Genomic DNA, 20,884 nt, shown 5'->3' with positions numbered 1-20,884 from the left:
GTGTGTGTGTGTGTATGAAGAAGAGATTTGCAGGCTCAAGGGAACTGAGTCCCAGCGCTCACTATTAGAAGGCATCGTGCAGCTGTTCCATCTTCTCTTCCTTATCGGATTTTCCACAGTAAGAAAACAAAAGATGGAGGAAGTGATGGGAAGACAGAGGAGGGTTAAAACTTGATGAGCATGCTTTTTAGAGATGTGAAGGCTTGCAAACAAACAAACAAACAAACAAACCACCAGGGAAATTAAGGGGAAATTATTTTCCCCCCCAGGTTTTCCAAAATGCCTTGAAAAAACTTTTTCTCCCCATTTTCTTTCTGGGTTTTTCCAGGCCTTCGCATTTCTAATGTTGCCTGGGCCCTCTGTGAAAATCCCACAAACAAAGCAGCATGATGGCACATGAAAAGCCTTGTCTGGAAGCACCCTGGTCTCCATCAGAGAGGCAGGGAATACATTCATTATATTGGGTGGTAATGTAGAATGAAATAGGTACAAATCTCAAGTCCTGCTCGGTGCAGCAGGCCCAGGACTTGCATGACCGGCACGTGCACAGCCAAGCATTCACGTGGATGACATGTGAAACGGAACCACAGAGGCGGTTTCCAGAGGGACGGCTCCTAGCCCTACCAGTCCAAAGGCATTGTGCAACTGTTCTGCCTTTTTCTCCTCAATGGATTTTTTTTGTGGAAAGAAAAAAAGACAGAAGCAGTGGTGGGAAAACACGGAAGGTTTACAAGGGGAAGATGTCATCATCTGGACCCAGGCGCATTGCTAGTCACTGAAAAGATCTGGGCTCCAGGCCCATAGAACATAGATCTGCATATGCCCGTTTATAGCAATATAAATTTAGAAGTAATTTACTAGGATTTATTTAAATTTCACAGGAGGCAGCCAATTAATTTCTCATCCAAACCATATCAGATGAAATAAATCCTTCCATCAGCACCCAGACCATCTCAAACCAATGGGAAAAGTTATTTCTAAGCTGAATTGATCCATGCAGGGGAAGTTTTTTGGGGGGAGGGGATGATGGTATTGCTGGATGTGGGAAGGGGGAAGTTTGTCACATTTCCCTTGGGCCCCCTCTTTCCTTATGCACACAAATAGAGAGGCTTCAGTCTCAGGCCTTTAATTCATTATCATGAATTAATTGCAATTGTTCATGAATTAATGAACAATTACATGTTCATTACAGATGCAAATCCTTGAAGACTCAGGCTAGACTCACTTAGGGAGGGATGTCCTGCCCTTCCAGTTATGCTGCCCTACACGGATCGGATCGTGCCGCAGTCTAGCATCTCTTAGGTCACAGCCCGCACTCTCCTCCTCGTCCTCCCAGCTTCTCACAGAGGGGGGCAAGCGGGGGGCTTCAGGCCCAGCCATGTGGGAGTTAGTCACCCGAGAAGCATGCCTACCCATACCTGAACTGGCTTGGGAAAGTGCATCCCCCTCTTCTGACTCTGAGCTGCTATCTCCCTGCGCTCAGAATCAATCCTGACAAAGTTAACCCTTCCCTCCCCAGCTACAATCCCCTTGAAAATTGCTCCCTGCGTGGCAACAAAGATGAGGAAAACCCATGGGCATAGAAGGCATTATAGTCTGGTCAAACTGCATGCTGGGGGACCTCCCTAACCCCGCAGTGCTGGAGAGGTTGTGAAGATGTAGCAACTCTGTCCCGTGTGTGGTGGGCTTGCCCCCAAGTTCAAGCCTTCTGGGCTGCTGTTTTTGGAATTGCATCGGATGTAGCAGCGTGTATGATGGCCCCGATCCCCTGCTAGCACTGCTGTCCATGGCGGACGATGGACCGGGTAATTTCCCACATGGTCAAGTAACCATGGTCTTCCTCATGGCTGCCCGTTTGGAAGTTGTGCTGCACTGGAAAGCAAGTTCTGAATGTTCGATGCAGGGCTGGTTCGTCAAGATATGGAAAATGACACTCTTGGAAAGATTAACACATGACAGTCGAGCGGTACAAAGGGCTGCGAAATAGGAGCTGTTTGTGGAAATCTGGTTTCCGTTTTGTCACTTCCATAAATAAAGGAACAGTGCACCATAAACCTCTGACAGCCCAAACGTCATCCTGGAAAGTGGAAGACAGGGGCTAAGGGTGCTATCCTATGCATGTTTAGACAGAAAAAGTTCTAAAACTCCCTGGCTGGGGCATGCTGGGAGTTTTAGGACCTTTTTCTGTCAAAACATGCATAGGATGGTGCCCTAATAAGGACTAAGTTGGACACACCATCTTAATGAACATGACACAAAGATAAATATGGGAACATGTTTTTTATTTGTTGTACTTTTATTTGCTGCTAATGATACTGTCTTATTCATGGTATGTCAATAAAAGTTTTTAAAAATAACTATTGGCATCAACAGACAGTCAAAGCTCTGGCAAATAAATCCAGGGTCCTGGGAAATAGATTCAGGACCAGAGCCCTATGGGCCAGGCCTAGTAATGTCTCTGTCTGGACTCTCTGTAAAATTCAGTGAACGGGGCAGGACAATTGCACAACAGGAAGCACCCAGGAGCAGAAACAACAATCAATTGTTCATTAATAAATACCTCATTTTATTTATTTCCTTGTACAGAGAAATATTCTCTTCAAGTTGGGTTTTTCTTTTGCTTTTAAAAAATACATTACCAAGCCAGGTCTCCCTCCGGCCCGGTTCCCCGATTGCTGCTCAAGCGTACAACCTAGATGTCACAGCAGTTTTGTGAACAAACACCCATTGCCTCCCTCCCCCAAAACCACACCCCAGGAAGAGGAGCAGCCTTGTGGAAGACACGAAGCAGCAGGACATGGGGCGAAAGGCCCCGCCTCACCCTCTGTGCTTTCGGCAAGGCCTCCCTTTGGAAAGCACCCAGTCCCTTCGGCGCTTCGTGCGACCAACGCTCAAGAGCGCTCGGTCCCAGGTTGCGGAGGACACCCTAACACACACACTGTTTTCCCAGCAAGTGCTTCATTCATCCCACTAGTTCTGAGCCAGGCTGGGCTCACAGACACATAACGAAGAGGGAGAGGAGCTTTGCGACATAGTTGCATCAGCCGGAGTAAATAAATAATCTTATGTTTGCACCAAAACCAACTGATGCCGCAGAGCAAACAGATGGCCGAAAACAGTTTTATATCCTAAGAAGCTTTGTTCCTAAAAATCCCCCCCCACCACGCACACACACACAACCTTACAAAAGCTCTCAAAAGTCCAGACAGCTGTCGATTATATAAAAAGCATCAAACACATTGTGTTTTCTCCAAGTTCCCGCTGCTCCTCGTTTCTACTGATAAATGATAGAGATTGAGGGAGAAAGCCTAGTTCCTCCAGTTCATTACCAACATGTCAACTTCACATTTCTACATGGATCAAAACACCAGTTATTTAAAAAATAGCCAGCGACCTCAATTGTGGAATTCACATCTTAAAAAAAAAGAAAGACAAGACACAGAGAAACACTAGCTGGATATACACCTTCCCACCCACCTCCTGGTAGCGCTGGAGGACTTTGGGACTACAGCAGCCTTCGCCAACCTGGCGCCCTCCAGAGGTGCTGGACCACAACTCCCAGCATCCCCAGCCAGCAGCTGGCTGGGGATGCTGGGAGTTGTGGTCCAGCACCTCTGGAGGGCGCCAGGTTGGCGAAGGCTGCACAGGAGTGTGCCAACAAGAATGGGAACACCCCGCAAAAGAAGCAGCTTGCCTCTCCTCAGAATCCAGACGCCTTATTCAACACTTCAGCTGGGTTCCCCTGGCTCTTGTGTGGATCACCCTCCTCTCTCAAGCTCTGCCCTAAAATCTTCCACACTTCCTGGGGCCTGTATTTTGGAGCAGGTGGTTTTTACAGGCCTAGAAGAAGCCAAGACTTTGGAAGGCCAGACACCCCGCACAATGGTCAACGGAGCTTGGCCATGAAAGGCAGGGAGCCTTTCAGTGACCACCTTTCCCACGGGGGGCAGGGGGAGCAAAAGGGTTCCCTTTGTCCGACAGTTTGGCTATGTTCCTGGGCTCCTTCAGGCCTGCAAGTGGTTGGTTGAAGAGAAGGCTGAAGGGTGTCTGGTCAGTGGACATTGAAATCAGGTGCTACCGAGTAAACTCATTCGACAGTCTCTCTCCAGTTTTCTTCTCCTTGACCGAAAGGGATGTTAGGAAGCAGCAGCTGTGGTACCAGTGATGGGAAGACAGTGGGCTACTTTTCGAAGGGCAGTGGGGAAGCTTTGCCTATCATCAACACTACTTTTCAGACCCCCCTTTGCCCACCTAGTTGCCAACCAAGGATTTCCTGGGTAGCCCCTCAGGGTGATCTGCCCTCCTTCTTTACAGGCATCCGACGCATAAGTAACAGAGCAGAGTGAGAATGTGGACAATCCGAGTGGGAGTTCACAAGCACCCCCGAAACTCAAGAGACTTCCCAGCGAAGGTTGAGAAAAACAGGTATCCCCAGAGGTTCACAAAATATGCCTAAGGTGGGCCATGCTCACCCAATTCCATGCATTTTCTTTAATATGATCATCCTTCCCTACTCACCTCATGAGCAGAAATGTGACCCCCAAAATGGAGAAACCTCAAATATGGTATTCCCTCTGTAACAATCCATATTAGTTTCAGCGGACATTGTCTGGAAGCACAGATAAATCTATCTATATGCAAAGGGCAGAGGAGGAGTAAAGAATCCAGATGATTCTAATACCTAAAAAATAATAATCCGGACTTCTGTTTTAAGTCTGCTTGGGCAAAGACATACACACCCTTGCCACTGACATTTTAAATAATCGTTACGGGGCAGACTTTGGGAGCGATCTACCACAAGAGCTGTAAACAAAGCCGTCAAGTCCTCGTGTAAAGAAAATGACACATTAAAAAAAGTCCATTCCAGGGTCAGAGAGAGATCAGCTAGTGTTTCAGCCACGGGTGAGCCTCTAGGGATGCTTTGCTCCTGTCTCCGTAATCGTACAACAGTTCTTCGCCCGCTTTGATATCGCGGGAGGCGACCAAGATGAGGTGGGGGACGCCGTCGATATCGTGGAGTTTCGTCTGACAGTTGCCGCATTTGCTGTGATTGATCAGTCTTCCGAGACGATTCGTCTCTTTCGTAGCATCGACGCTGGGTGGGTGCAGCGGGACGACAGAGAGAAGAAGGAAGACCAAAAATAATAAATAAATGCCTGTTTCTCTATGGCACATTAATAGGCAACAACAACAACAAAAGCTCCCAGGGCTATTTCAACAGAACACGGCTCAGTTCTCAATGTAGGTGGCCAGCAGATTCAATTAATAAAAGGAGAGGCGCAGAGAGAATCCAGAAGCCTTTAGAGTACACATCTAACCTCTATCAAATACACGAAAAAGTAGCTGGGAGAACAGCTTCTGTAACACTGCTGGCGAACTTAGGTCCTAGAACGCACCAAGGATGGAATAATCTGGGGTTTCTAATCTGGCGGTCTATTTTTCATTTATTCTTTTGTATTACATTTACATACCGCCCAATAGCTAGAGTCTCTGGGTGGGCTCCTATCTGCCCACCCCTGGTCCAAAAGACTAACTCTGCAGAAAGAAGAGGAAGCTCACCAGTACGTTTTGCTCAAGTACTGGAAGTAGTACATATAGCAGCCGGTAGATGGGTCTTGGGCATACGCCGCTTCGCGCTTCCTGGCATCCGTGATCTCAATGAGATCCCCGTGGTATTCCACCACAAAGTCGCCCCGGTTAAACGGCTTGGTTGCAATGACCCCTCGCCCCTTGCCGTCAATGAAGTCGATCTGGGGAGGACAACAAAACAGAACTTGCACATGGGCCACGAGCCGCTTTGGAGGGGGCGACAGACTTGCAAGCGTCCAGCCAGATCCAGCAGTCCCCATTAACACATTAGGTGCCGCTTCCGAGGCTCCCCTAGGCTTCAAAAGGAACTTCCTGTACAGTGTGGAGGGCTACCGCTAGAAAAAGGGAGCGCAAGGCCCCAAAACCCGCTAGGGCGCACAGAACTGAGGCATGAGATTCTTTGGGCGATGGCTACAGTCTGTGCGGAATGGAGACAAAATGAGAAAACCGGATCTAGGAGGCCTGAAGGAGCGCGCATTTCCCCGTGGTGAACCTACCAACACATCAAGAACTTCTTTGGAGGTAGTGCTGGTTCCAAGATTTTCTGGGCCCTCGGGCGTGGAACTTCAGGGGGCTTCCCTAACCTGGGAGAGGGAGGATGTGCCAACTGAAAATTCCCTGGGGCTGCATCTAATTGTCTCGGACACTCTGTGCACAGTTGAAGGCCCCTAAATGGCTTGGGCCCAGGCTACTTGAAGGATCGTCTCCTCCCGTACACACCTGCCCAGACCCTAAGCTCAGCTTCAGCAGTCCTCCTCCGGGAGCCCCTGCCAAAGCAAGTGAGGTGGGTTGCTACTAAGAAGAGGGCCTTTTCTGCTGTGGCACCCCGGCTGTGGAATGAGCTACCCTGAGAGACTCGCCTGGTGTCTACATTGTGCTTGTTTCGGGGCCAGGTGAAGACCTTTTTATTCCCCCAGGCATTTTAGTTTTTCAGTTTGTTTTATATCTGGTATTGTGTTTTAAGTTTTTGCATTGCTGCTATCTCCTGTTTGGTTATTATTTTTATATTGTAGTTTTACCTTTTACATTGTATTTTATTAGCTGTATCGTATCATCTTGGATTTTATGGCTTTAATTGTTGCAAACTGCCTAGGGAGCTTCAGCTATTGGGTGGTATAAAAATTTAATAAACAAACAAACAAAAACGGTAGGATGGTTGGGGCAGCGGGTCCTGCAAATATCTAAGCTTGCCATCCTCTGGAACCAGCCCTGTTTGGAAGCCATGCGATGTGCCTACACTGTGGTGGATGGCTGCCTGGGACACGGCCTTCTCACTACAGCAGCCCCAAGACTATGAAACTCCCTCCCAGGAGAGAGTGGTTTGGTGCCATTGCCGCTGGTATTTGGCACCAGGGAAGGGTGGCTCGCTTTCTGGGGGAGTCTGGAGCTTGAGGAATACCCGTCAGCTTCTAAACGACATGTGCCTGTGGATGGTTCTGCTGCCTTAAGTGGCTTGATTAGCCGCTGCTGTGCAACTTGGGGCTTTTGACCCTGTTTTTAACCTGAAGGGTGGGTATTAGGAATTGCATCTCTGGCCGTGTAGATCTACCCCATTGAAAGGCGGGATGCTGTTAGGGTTCCCCTTATCACCTGGACCCCCTGAGCAACTCCTTTAGTATCTCCTGCCTCCTTAAGAGTCCCACCTTCCTTCTTTTACCACCCCCTTTCCAGTAACATGGGGTTTAGGCTGTAGGGTGGGGTGACTGACACTCTAGACTCAGGGTTTAACCACAACAGTTTACTGGTAAATTAAAGTAAGCAAATCACAACTAAAGGTATTTACGCAATAGAACTGAGTGATACAAAAGGCCTTAAAAGAAAATAAAAGTTGCAGATCACAAGTTCCTTTACCATAGCTGCACTTAGACTCCTCCAGGCTGCTTCTTCCTGCTCCCCCTTCAGGCTCTGGTCTCCTAACTCTGCTCTTACTGGCTCTCCTGCTCTCGTTATATACCCTCCTCCCTCAAAACCGAAAGTACTGCTTCAAACCTGAAGAAATGAAACTTAAGTGGGGAAATTAAACTGAAACTTAACTGGAGAAATGAAACTACTCCTCTCAGAGATACCCCCTCCCAACAAATAACTCCAGACCTCTAAGCCTGACCTTTTCTCCCTTTGCTTCTGTGGGCCTCAAACCTTCATGGATACAAATCCTGAATACCAAGAGCAGACTCCTTGCCCAAATGTGGCCTCTTATCCATACACATATGACAGGGAGGTATCAGCAGGCTTGGGAGAACCCCAAAGTTTGCAGAAGGGGGGAAAAGAGAGAGAGAGAGAGAGAGAGAGAGAGAGAGAGAGAGAGAGAGAGAAGATCCCAAGGGAACACCCACCAACCCACCCGAACCCATGGACCAATGAGGACCAGACATGCTCAGTGACCACTGACTGCTGGAGTGGGGAAAAAACAGAAGTGGAGCGGGGGGAATGGAATGGAGTAGTCTAGAAAAGGAGCACTCCATACTGCAACATTTTGTTGCACATTCCACTGGTATTTTTAAACTAATAAGCACTGTTTTTCTTATGAACAACCCACCCACAGAGGGACCCGAAAGTGTACAAAAAAGTGTACAAAAGCTTCTGCCATTTCTCCTGATCCCATCACACTTGCCTTCATGCCGTCTTCTTTCCCACTTTCTATTAACTCATCTCTCTGCTTCTTCTCCTCGATCTATAAAGAGATAAGACAACATGCCATGTTAACCATTAGGGATGCTGTCATTAGAGGAATGAGGCGTTCCTGGGGACGTTCTGTAACTCTATACACCAGGGGTCCCCAACCTTGGGCACATTTGGGAATTCGAGATACTTTTTTGAGCACCACCACATAATCAGTGGATTGCCACATTGGTGCCTACCTGTCGCCTCTATGGATCTTAGGCTGCTGTTTCTTCAGCAAAAACTTTTGCCTCATGTCTACTGGAGACTGTAACATCTCTTTAATGAAAGGATGATGTAATTTGGCTAATTGCTGGTGGTGTAATACCGCTAACGCTTCTTTTAAACGTATGTTTTGGCAAAGTCCGGTAGTTGCTTCTTTGCGGGAGGAGGTTATTACACAGATACATTTTGTACTGGAACAGTCTTTAATATTCACTGATGTACATGCTCTTTTAAATTAATTATCTGCTTAATGGAAATTAACAAACGGTCAGCCCAAATGGATTCTCTGCACCCTTTCGAGAGTTCAAAGTTAGGCCATTGGAAGGATAAACGCTCCTCTCCTATTATACAATTACTTGACGACCTTACAGTGCTGTCAATATTTGAAAGGGTGGCATGTAGATGCCACCTTCAAATGGATACTTATTTGGATATTTTGTCTGCTTTTGTTGAAGCCCATGTATAATTGCTAGAAAGCGGCATGCATTCCATATGTATTCATTGCTATGGATACATACAAATCCATGTACATATATTTTAAAAAGGATATTTTTTAAAACAAAAAGCTTTGTGAGTGCCTGTGGGGCCACACTGGTGACCCCTTCAAAGGCACCCTTGGAGGGGCCTGTGGCTGCTGCATTGGGGGACCCTGCTGTACATACCTCCAGGGGAGTAAGCCCCATTAGGTGGAATGGGATTTCCTTCAAAGCAGACCTGCACAGGATTTCACTGTAAGAATGCAACTCTACACATGTCTATTGAGAAGTAAGCCCCACAGAAAAAAGTCCTACAACGTGGCTCGCTAGGGAATGTTGGGAGTTGTAGGACTAAACATGCATAGGATTGCGCCCTTAATTGTCCTTACCCAGAAGGTTCCCAGAAACGTACTCCCGAATAAGTGCAATCAGAGGTGCAGTTTTAAGGGAGCAATCCTATGGCCTGTAGTCAGTGGCTAGACGGCCATAGGATACATTAGTTTCTGGGAACCGACCTTCCCCCCATCCCGTGCTGCTTTGCAGGCAGCTTGGAACGGCCCCATGCTCTGTGCTCGGAAGAGGAGTGCAGAGCAGTGAAAACGGGGTGTTCCTGGGGACATTCTGGGGTGGGGAAGGCAGAAATGCCGGAACGAAACATCCAATGTGTTGTCCGGCAGCCGCTTCCCCTGCTCCGCCTTCCCACAGCTAGACAGCTGAAATTGGCTGTCTAGTCGCAAATGCAGGGTGGCTGAAGTGCGAAGGGGACTATCCCCTCCGCGCTTCTCCTGCCCTGCACTGGATAGGCAGTCGCCTCCGAGTTTGGAGGCAGCCACCTATCCTGATAGGATTGCACCCTTAGCCAAGAACTGAGGCTGCAATCCTAGACCGATTTACATGGGAGTAAGACTCAAACTCAATAGGGCTTACTTTTGAGTAGAGATGCACAGGATTGCGCAATTAGGCTGCAGTCCTAAAATGCACTTGATGGAGACAAAAGTCCACTGAACACAGTGAGACTTACTTCTGAGTAGACATGCATAGCATTGTACTGCATAACAAAATACATTATTCTGTTTTATATTAGCATTTTGCAGCATTTTTTAGTCCAGGAATATTAAGTACTACAGTTTTTTAGGATTTAAGTATTTACATACACACACTAAAGTTTCATTTTAGTTATACAGATTAACTAAGAAAGGTTACCTGAGCCCTCAAGATCTTTGAGGCAACTTAGGATGCTTAGCATTACTTGAAAGAAAAAGGGGGGGAAAAAAACCACGTTCCACATGTGTTATTTGGTGCTTTGATCTTAGCAGCTAAAACAAACAAAACCTGGAGGTGGCAAACATCTTGCAGGTGTGCCCTTAGTGCCACGCTGCCAAACAGTGCACAGAAAAAGAGACACACATTTATCTGCAAATCTTCACGTCATGGAGTCAGGCATACTGCAGCACATGGATTTCAATGGGTTCCAGTGCACCTAACTGCAGCAGATGGTGTCCTTTGCTTTGTTTGTTTCTTAAATTTATATATCCTGATTTTCTCTTTTGGTGGAAAGATGGGAGATAAATTAAATCAAACAAACAAAAAACTCAGGCTGCCAAGTAAACAAGCATGGAATTGCACAGTCATGTTGGCTACCCTTATTCCTACCCTTATTCCTTTGCAACAGTGTTTCCGTGGAACATCTACCCTAGAAAAGAGGTGCTTTTGGGGGGAGGGGCAATAAAGAGAGACAGTACCTGCAATTCTTTTTTACTCTTCCGGGAGCTTCTTCTAACAGGGTAATAATCTGTAACCTTTCGGTTCTGTTGCGTTTTCCCTTGGGCTCTGAGAGAGATGAAGAAAGCCATGTGAACACCAAAGGGGTTCACCCACCTTCTTGTGAAACCCGCATCGCGTCTCCATGACAGAATGATCTCTGTTCTGAATCACACTAAGATTTTGCTGCACCCCCATTCTGCTTGACAAAGAGTCTGGTATCATCCCAAAGTCTTGTTTTCTGTTAACACAGGACTGGGGGAACCTGTGGCACTGCATATGTTGATGGACTACAGCTCCCATCATCCTCAACTCCTGGCCTTGCTGCCTGGGGCTAATGGGAAATGTAGTCCAAAAACAACTGGTGGGCTACAGATTCGCCAACTCTGCTTTAACTGGACCAGTTTCTGGTGGGGAAAGAGCACCAAATACCTTTAATTACACCATCACAACAAAGAACCTAAAATCACACTGAATATTGCAATAGAAACATCGGTCTTCTCCACTTTTGCCATCCATTCTGAAAGCTTCTCATATAAATACCTATGGAGAGTTTAGATGGGATTACCTCTCCAATATTTATGGACACATATCTATAGGTTCTGTTTTTAAATGTACTTCTCCCCTTTAAATGTACTTTTTCTTATCTCATTATCGATGTTGTAATGCTCATTTATTGTCACCAGGTGTCGCTGTAGCACTATTTGCTCAAGTATTATTTCCAAACTGCATGATAGTGGCACCTAGTGACAATAAGCAGGCATTACAGCGTGCAAAAAAATAAAAATGTAGGCTTAATTAAGAAAAGTCTCCAAAAACGGCTACTCCTTTGGACATTGTGCATGACTTGGGCAGAACTAGTCTGTTCAGCTCTGTGGGATCAGACTGAACTTTACAAAGCTCACTGGAGAGAAAGAGACAGAAAATAGTCCACAATGGCCACATTCACACATAATTCCATAGACTCCCGTCTTATCGTTCACACGGCGTGTTCTCATGAACGCGGCCCAATTACTCCCGCTCCACTCCTCCCACCAGTGACAGCAGCTAAAGTAACCAGAAACTAACCAGGTGGCAAAAGCTTTGTGTTCCATCCGAACTGGGACACCTGGCTTGTTGCTCCTAAACCAGCCAGGAATTGGAAGCCAACTACAAACCCTGGCATCAAATGTGGGCTTGTTCAGGGACCAACAAACCAGGAGTTCCAGTTCAGACGTTAATGTGAAGCTTTTGCTTCCTGGTTCATTTCTGGTTCCTTAAGCTGCTCCTGCTGACAGGAGGAGCCAAGCGGGAGCAAGCGGGCAGTGGAGTGGAGCAGGCCCCGCTTGAATTCTCTGGAGTTCTGCCTCATTGTTGCAAGGAAACGCTGCCAATGTGACTTTGCAAATGCTGCAGAGACACTCACTTTCGTTTGGGGCCAGCCTTGGCCTTGATTCCCTTCTTCTGAGCTTGCTTTTTGCTTGCTGTGTCAACAGACTCTGGGAGCAGGAGTTTCGCAGATTCGGTGGCTTCTGGTTTGGGGCCGGAGAAGGACGCAGGACGTTCACGCCCACCCTCTTTGTCATTCTGGCCCTCAGATTTCGTAGCACCGTCGGTTGCATTGCCAATATTTATCCTGTCTGCAAATAGTTGAGGGGTGTGTGTGTGACTTCCAGCCAGCATAAGGGTATTGCCCATTTTCCTTTGCTCCGTTCCAAACAGTGCTCCAACATAAACATTATTCTAACCGGCATCAACAGGAGGAAAGTAAGGCTGCGTACAGAACCCTCCCACCAGCTGACTCTACAAAAAGAGTTAAATAGGCATTGGGGGCAAACTGTGCTTCCCCGCCACCCTCTAGCCTGCCTTTTCTCCTCTACTGCAGGTGTCCCCAACCTTTTTGGACCCATCAGCACATTTGGGAATTTGAGAAACTGCCATGGGCACCACCACAAAATGGCTCCCACAGATGATGTGGCTGGTCACATAATGGCTGTCTGGCCTGTCAAAAGAGAGGTAAAGAAGTAGTGGTGTGTGCGAGGGGAGAAATAGTGAGGCTAGAGGCTGGGAGGGAGGGGGAAATAGCAAGGCAAGGGGAGAGAGGGGAGAAAAAGAGCAAGGCTAGAGGCTGGGAGCAGGGAAGGAACAGCAAAGTAAAGAGTCGGGGAGAGAAACAGAGAAGACTATTTGGCAAGCTGAACCAATTCAACTTTGATTTCACACTTTATTTTTTGACATTGATTTTGGAGAAGTGGTTCTCGAATAACAAGGGGAGGGGCTGTAGCTCAAGAAGGAGGGCTATATGGTGCAGCGCTAGACCACATGATCGCATGCGGAAGATCCCAAATTCCAGCCCTGCTGGCTCCCAGGTAGGGCTGTGCATGACCCAGCAGAAACCTTGCAAAACGCTGCAAGTCAGTGTAGACCACTTCTTTCAGGAGCACAATTACTAACAAAACTTATTGCTTTAGACAATCGTTAACATGCACTTCGACTTGTGTGGTTTACTTAATGGGATGTAAAAAAATGGATGTCATATGCAGTATGTAGGGAAAACTACAACGGACCTACAAACAAGATTCCATAACCACAAATCTGCGATTCTAACCAAAAAACTGGAGCAGCCTGTTGCAAGACATTTCAACTGTCCTGCACACAGTCTCTTGGATTTACAGTTGGTTCCAACAGAACAAACAAAAGCTCCTGATATGCTTGACAAAAGGGGAAATTTTCTGAATCTATAGACTCAGACCTCTTAGTCCAAACGGCCTTAATCTGGAGGACAATTTGTAAGCATTACACCAATCATACCGCTGTTTTTTCTCGGAAGGAACTTTCATCTCCAGGCATTCCAAACTGCCCCTCCTGCTACCCATTTAAAAGCACAGCTACTAATGAAGGCAGAAGATGAAACGTTTAGCTCAACATATATGTGTGTGTATATTGTATATATATATATATATACACACACACACACACACACACACACTCTGTTGTTAGTCTTTCTATCTTTCATTCATTCAATTTTTAAATCTATAAATTTATAAATTTTAAATCTATAAATTTATAGATTTTATATATTTATAAACTGAATGTGCTACTGGTGGTCATTTGTTTTGTTCTGGAGCACTGTATTATGCGCACTGCATTGCCTGCATACCACTTTATAAAAGTCAAAGTTGCCTTTCCTGTTATTTGCATGGCACCTTCGCTTTCACTTACGCCCCAAGTCTCACAGGCTGTCAATACAGCTTAGCATGTGCTAATGTAATTTCCTCGACTGAACCATCTGGGACAGCTAGTGGGGAGGGAAATTACCTCCCCCCCCCATGTAAGAAACTCTCTGCATGTAGAAGAGTAGATTCGAAGGAGGAGAGTTCTAGCGTAAGTATTCTTCCTGACATGCTAGCTTTCCATGCATAGCATGTCCCCCCCCCCCCTTGCAAGCACATAGTGGTAAAGTTCAGGGACAGTTTTACCGCCTAAGAAGGACATAATCATCACATTGTAAGTCAATGTGGTGTAGTGGTTAGAGCAGGGCTGGGGAATGTGGCCCTCCAGATGTGAGCCAGATGTAGTTCTCCAGATGTGTTGGGCTTCAACTCCCAGCATTCTTGACCATTGGCCATGCTAGCAGGGGCTTCTGGGAGTTGAAGTCCAAACATGTGGAGATCTAATTTCTGCCCACCCCTGGTTAGAGGGACGAACTTGGACAGGGAAGGACCTGAATTCAAATGCCCACTCAACCACAAAGCTTACAGGTTGAGTCTGGACCAATCACCGTGTAGCCTAACCTACCACGCAGGACTGTCGTGAGGATAAAGCAAGAGGAGAGGATATCAAACCCACTGAGATGATGCAACATCACTGCATAGAATCTCTCACTCACAACCCACTTTTGAAAAGGGTTTTCCTTACAAGTGAATCTAGCCAGGCAAAAATGTGAAAACACACACACAGACTCACACCCCTAGACTGGCAAATTGGTTGGGCCGCAATGCTAAGCCACAGGGCTGTAGCTCATTCTTACCGTCCTCTTTTCTGGACGTTTCATTCACCACTTTGCCTTGGCATTTTGCCTCGTGATGCGTGGCCGAGTTTTCCTCTTGAAGCGGAGGTCGGACTGCCGGAGGTTTGTTAGGGCTCAGGTAGGTATAGATTTTGGATTGGCAAGAAAATATGTTCTCCTAAAGCAAGAGACACAAAAGACAAAGATTCTCATATCCAGGCATGAGCGTTTCTATTCCCAAAGAAACCTTCAATTTTTTTTGTATAACTCAACTGTGGAATTTGGTAGAGAATGGCTGCTTTTATGGGGGGCGGAGTTTCTAGTCCTTATGGCTGAGATATGAAACTGTGTGAGCAATGCTCAATGAAATTTCAGGGGGCAATGGTGGAAAAGAGAAGACACAGGGAGTAGGGATCATCAGGGGTGATGTGCGCATGCACAGGATAGCGGCACCCTTACTTGAGAGTAAGCCCCACTGAACATGGTTGGGACTGACTTCTGACAAAGCACTTACAGCAGCCTCAACCAAACATAGCCCAAAACATCTGGAGGGCACCATAACACCCAGCCTTTCTGACCACTGGCCATGTTGGCAGGGAATGATGGGAGCTGTAGTCCAACACATCTGGCGAGCACCAGGGCAGGGAAACGTGCCAGAAGCCAACTCACACAGCAATGAGATTAAGGTTTTGAAAGAGCAGGCATACCAGAGGTCTGACTGTACTGCATAAAAGGCTATGGGGGCCAAGGACCAAGGGGGCTCCAGGACCGTCACTCTACACCACCACATTCCAAAGTGGGATAGCCGCAACCACTCAGACTATCATCTCAATGCAGTTGTTCTTCAAAGGGATCCAGATCTTTAGTCCAATTCATTTTAAAGCATTCCTGGAAGTCTCACAGCGCGCCCCGCCACCAAGGGCAGCCCAGCCCTCCTGACGTGTTTGATCACAAGTCCCATCAGCTCAGCTGGGGATCACTGGAGTTGCAATCCCACACGTGTGCAATCCCACCAGAATGTGGAAGGCTCCATGGGATGGGAGTGGACAACGGGTGCTCCTGGCTGACACAGGGGCACATTTTAACCGGACCTTTTACAACAGCCTCCCAGAACCTGGTGCCCTCCAGGTGGGTTGCACTGCGGCTCCTAGCATCCCCCAGCTGGCTGGGGAATGCTGGGGGTTGTAGTCCAACCCCAGGGCGAGAGCAGCTTTAAACATATGGGAGAAGGATTGGGGTGGGGTGGGGTGGGGTGGGGAGAGACGCATAATCCCGGCGACCCGGAGACCCAGAAATCCAACTGCGCCGGGACTTGCAGCTGGGGCGGGGTCCCCGGGCTCTGCGCAGCGCAGCGCAGCGCAGCGCAGCGCAGCGCAGCCCGGGGAGCCCCCCCCCCCCGGCCGGGCTGCTTCCCGGCCTGCCGGGCGCCCGGAGAGGCCCTCGCCGCGCGCCCGCCGCCAGGGCGCTGCGCCCAGGGCGCACGAGCCGCCGCCAAAGGAGCGGGGAGCCCCAGCGCCCGCAGCCGGGGGCGGGGGACGACCCGATCGCGGGGGCCGCCGGAGGGCAGCGACGCGCCTTACCCCGTTCACCCTGGGCCGGGCCGGGCCCCGCTTCTCGGCGCCGTCAGCGGCGGCCACCTCCGCCTGCTCGCCGCCGCCGTCGCCGCCGCCTTCCTTGGCTTTGGACATCTTCCGCCTGCCTGCGGGAGAGGGAGCGAGGCGGGCGCCGGTCAGAGGGCGGCCCAGCTCATGCCACGGCCGGCGCCGCTGCAGCGGCCGCCGCCGCAGGAGGAGTCGCGGCCGCCCCTGCAGCCTCCTCGGCCGCGGCCACCACGGTCGCCAGCGCCGCGTTTAAAGGGCTCGGCGCGCCCTCGGCAGCCCGCCCGGCCGCCTCCTTGCCGGCCGCCAGGCGGACTTGCGGCCACCCCCGGGAAAGGCTGCGGCTGCTCCCCGCCCCGTCTCCCCCCACTCTGCGCCCCCTCCCGTTTCAGAGCCGCCCAGCGCTCCCGCCGCAGGCCACCCGGATTTATTGATTGCATTTATTCCCGAGGAATAAGGGCTCCTGAGCAGGCACAGAGGGCGCCACCGAGCAACTGCGGAGAGGGATCCCGCACACACAGGGGGCTTGGCTTGGAAGCCCCTCGGGGCAAGGAGCCGCCCTCCTCAGTGGGAAGCGCCACCCGAACATATGGTGCGATACCCGTGATAATGATCGTTCAGGGAAGCCATACTCCAGATCGGCGGGGTGCCATTTCCGGGCAGACCTGAGCTAGACATTAGGCGCTGCTCGTTGGTCTGGAATGGAAATTAAACGCCAGGGTGCCGTGATCCCCCGGGTAACTTCTGGAGCGCCTCCGTAAAGGTATCGGCGTGCCTTCTTGATACCGGAACATCCCTCCGTTAAAACGACCAGGCGCTACTTCTCCTCACACCCTATTATAAATTTGACATTCCCTGACAGTTAACCTTTTTTCTTTTCTTTTTTAATGGTATCAGGGCTTAAGATCGGCCTGAAAGCCACAAGAGTGCCAGATGTTTGCAAGAGGTGGGTGGGAAGGTGGTGATAAGTGAGTGGCTTGGGAAAGCCAGTCTTGACATACTCAGAGGTGCATTCAGAAGTCCACTAGCAACCAAGGCTGGAATCAAGCCATGAAGCTCTGCCAGTTTTCCCCATATCCTCCCCCCCACACGTACTCCCTTCATGACCTCCAAAGGTATCCCGCCAACCCACGTCCACCCCCATTCCACCAACTCTTCCAAAGGGCAACCAAGCAATCTTCAACTTCCAAAGTTCAGCTTATTCCCCAGAACAAATCTCCATCCCACATCAGTTTCCACACACAAACCTCCCCCCTGCAATTTCCTCATCCTACCCCCGACACACCCAGCAAAGTCACTCTGCCGTCCCCTCAAGCCACACTGATCTTGCCTCAAAAAATCCACCCCACTTCCCTGCCCCATATATATTTTCCAGCATCAAGCTTACCTCCCGCTCTGTAGTATTCATGCTCAAAATTAAATCCTTCCTGAGTTATAATTTCTTTCTCTCACCAGCACCCCAGAAGCTGTCCACACCATGCTGGATGAACAGCTCTCTCACTCAGCTCCCCCTCTCACACCTTTCTATCACAGCCCAGGTTACTTTAATAGCTTTGCAGGTAGAAATTCAACAGGATGGAGACACAACCATAGAGGATTTCTGCTCATCACACAGGAGCATGCAATTGTATATAGCCTTCAAAAATGCTCCATCTTTCAGGTGTTCCACACCTTCATGCTCCAAATGTCTCATTAACTCCCACACCTAACCCCCCCATCCCATACAGGCCTTTAACCAAGCAGCTTGTATATGGGGGCAAGAACATAAGAGCCCTGCTGGATCAGACCAAGGGTCCATCTAGTCCAGCTTTCTGTTTACACAGTGGCCAGCCAGCTGCCTACGGGAAACCGACAGGCAGGACATGAATGTAACAGCACCCTCCCGCCCATGTTCCCCAGCAACTGGTATATAGAGGCATAGTGCCTCTGATAATGGTGGGGGTGGGAGGAGGGAACCATTATAGAACAGCCAGGTGGCCCAATAAATTTAACTGTATTTGCTGTGCAATCCTATGCATGTCTACTCAGAACTAAGTCCCACTGAGTTCAATGGGGCTTGCTCCCAAGTAAGAGTATACAGGATCATAGCTGTAATTCTATGACTTCTTAAGGGTAGAATACTGCCTGCACACTCCACAACCAAACGAGATTTACTTAAAGGAAAGCTGAACATTTTGGAAATGTGCGCACATGTTTAGGTACAGCCTTGTCCATCCATATACCTGCCTCGATTCCATATCCATTAGATTTCCCCACACGTGCCCCTACCTTTCATGTCTTCCAGGTATCAAAATACGTCACGTACATAGTCCATTATTCCTTCTCTACACAGTACCTCCCACCCTATCTTCCTCAGCATTTCAAATTTTAAAAAAGTAGCTTTACCCCCTCACATGTAAAACAACATTATGGAAGCCTCCACCGAAGGCAGCAACATGCAGTCCATTCCTTGGCTCAAATCCTTTTCATCAGTTTTAAAAGGTGTGCTTCTGATATGAACTGAGCAGCACATAAAAACATTTTTAAATGAAAGTTACTTACAAAAAAATGTATGGCCATTTCCCGCTTAGATGCATTCTCTCACACACAGGATGGAATGCCTCTTCTAAGACATCAAAAAGTCTGGCGCAATCATATGCACCATTGGACAGAAAAAAAAGTCCTACAGATCCCAGCATTTCCCAGCCAGCCAAGTTGTAGGACTTGTTGCCTGTCTAAACATGCATAGGATTGCACTCTTAAGGGCTAACAAATCTATTACGGTATAGCCTTTTGCGGAAAACAGCCCCTCTGGAAATTCTTCTAAGATGGTGCCTGCTGTACATCACCTAAAATGTGAGGATGCTCCCCTTCTCTTCAGAAATTCATGTGGATTTATCGATTAGAAATCATACCATTGATCAACTCATCTTTCAGCGGGTGCCACCCACCACTCCACCTCTCCCTTCACTCCTTAAATGATTCCCCACAGCCCACGTTCTACACCTAATTCATCCCCCTCTTTCCCTTCCAGATGTTTTGCCCTACAACTCCCATGATCCCTCACCATTGGCTATGCTGGCTAGGGCTGATGGGAGTTGTAGGCCAACAACCCGGAGGGCCACAAGTTGTCTTAAAGCTACTATAACTACAGTGCTAGAATTACCGGGGGGGGGGGAGCTCTTAACTTTTGTAAGGGCCCCCTAACCTTTTGCCTTTAGGTGGCTATAGGGGGTGCCATGCGTGACTACAAATGGGGTTAGAGGATGGCACTGGTGCATCCCGTTAAGAGTCCTTCTACCTTTCCCGGATCATTTCAGCCTTGCCCTCTAGCGCCCCTTCTCCTTTCACCCATCTTTGACAACCCCCATGCCCTCAGCCATGCCACAGCATCCGTCCTTGCTGTACTTTGCTAAAGGGCAGCGACTTTCCTCGCCTAAATTCTCCCCCTCCTTCTTCCCCACCCTCTCACGGCCCCATATATAAAACGGACCTGTCCTAGCTCCTCTATCCATCTGGCACCCAGCTTCTCCTACCCCCCATCTAGCAGGAGCACCTGCTTCCAAAATCCATCCCATAATATTTCCTAAGCCAATACAGAAGGGTGGGGGAGAGATTACCTTTAGCCATAATTCCTGCAAGCAAAGCTCAGCCGGGCTCAGACGTCCCCCCCGAACCCACAACGGGGCGCTTTTTCTTTTTTGACAATCCACAGCAAAGGAAAGGGAGACTCTCTCCCCGCCTCTCAATGTAACTAACTGCTTCCAAAAAGATACAACTAAGTCTCTTGTTGTTGTCTGATTGGCCCCCCTCTGACTGCCACTCAGGGCCTTCCGCCCTCTGATTGGTTGGACATTAAAGCACCCCGCGTCTCCTAGTTTGCACTTGAAGCTCAGCGCAGCTTCACGAGGAGGGTTTGAAATGAGCGTTCGGCCGCCGCTGATTGGCCGGTGGGGAGACAAGCGGGGGTCTGATTGGAGGAGAGGGGTCGCGGCTCTTCCTCCTCTTTGCTTGGGCAGAGCCACGTGTGTGCAAATAGCTTTGAGCCATTTGCAGCTTCCCTGCGCCGGCTTCGAGGTATAACGCGGATCTGACAGCGGCATCCTATATACATGCTTATTCGGAAGTGAGGGTAAGATCCAACATAAGTCGTACTTGGAGAAGACCCGCTGAAGTGATGGAACTCAAGTTTGTTCATTTCAATGGGCCTTCTCTAAGTAGGAGTTACGTTGGATTCTACCGTTTCACAGCGTTCAGTTGCGTTTATTTCCCCGTGGGTTTAGGAATGCATCCCAAGGCCGCAGTCCTATATTCGCGCTTACTTGGCACTAAGCCCAATGAACACAAGTGGGTCTTTCGAGTCCACGTGGGAACGGATGCCGCTGCCGTGTCGCAGGTATTGCATATGGATGTTCAAAGAAGGGCCAACACAGGGCAGGACTGGCAAAAGGGAGGCGGGGAACTCCGTGTTTAGAAATGGGAAAGGAACTTCGGATCGGGTCTGAACCTTTTTAAAAATCGCAGCGTGGCAAGCAGAAATTCAAGAGGCGAAGTGTCAACTGCCGCTTCTCCACGCCGGGAATGACTGCAGCCTCTACTTGCAGAGTTTG

At 48.8% G+C, this 20,884-nt stretch overlaps 1 protein-coding gene across 2 annotated transcripts; it reads right to left on the bottom strand.

The window, feature by feature from the left end:
* Positions 1–2,268: 2,268 nt before the first annotated feature.
* On the bottom strand, positions 2,269–20,007 carry KMT5A (lysine methyltransferase 5A). Of its 2 annotated transcripts, none has more exons than XM_084820101.1 (9): positions 19,895–20,007; positions 16,278–16,396; positions 14,719–14,875; positions 12,115–12,328; positions 10,691–10,778; positions 8,201–8,260; positions 5,560–5,750; positions 3,626–5,095; positions 2,269–3,525 (listed from the first exon to the last, which is right to left on the bottom strand). In XM_084820101.1, the coding sequence occupies exons 1-8, from the start codon at positions 19,902–19,904 to the stop codon at positions 4,885–4,887; spliced, it is 1,050 nt and encodes a 349-aa protein (XP_084676227.1). In that variant the 5' UTR covers positions 19,905–20,007; the 3' UTR covers positions 2,269–3,525; positions 3,626–4,884. The 2 variants fall into 2 exon arrangements, with proteins under 2 accessions (XP_084676227.1, XP_084676226.1); XM_084820100.1 differs by lacking the exon at positions 19,895–20,007 and adding an exon at positions 16,717–16,825.
* Positions 20,008–20,884: the final 877 nt, after the last annotated feature.

The sequence above is a fragment of the Heloderma suspectum genome, chromosome 13, assembly GCF_057233095.1.
Source record: "Heloderma suspectum isolate Gila_16-S chromosome 13, 16-S_ref, whole genome shotgun sequence".
In the NCBI taxonomy this organism is placed as follows: Eukaryota; Metazoa; Chordata; class Lepidosauria; order Squamata; family Helodermatidae; genus Heloderma; species Heloderma suspectum.
The sequence above is the reverse complement of the archived record's forward strand: the minus strand, read 5'-3'. Positions and strand labels throughout refer to the sequence as shown.

What these genes read in the sequence shown, in the direction of transcription:
- KMT5A (XM_084820100.1), bottom strand. An exon ending in AAGGCTGGCCCCAAACGAAA is followed by an intron (nt 10,779 to 12,114) that starts GTGAGTGTCTCT and finishes CATCTCTCTCAG; the next exon opens with AGCCCAAGGGAAAACGCAAC. An exon ending in AGAGTAAAAAAGAATTGCAG is followed by an intron (nt 8,261 to 10,690) that starts GTACTGTCTCTC and finishes ATCTCTTTATAG; the next exon opens with ATCGAGGAGAAGAAGCAGAG.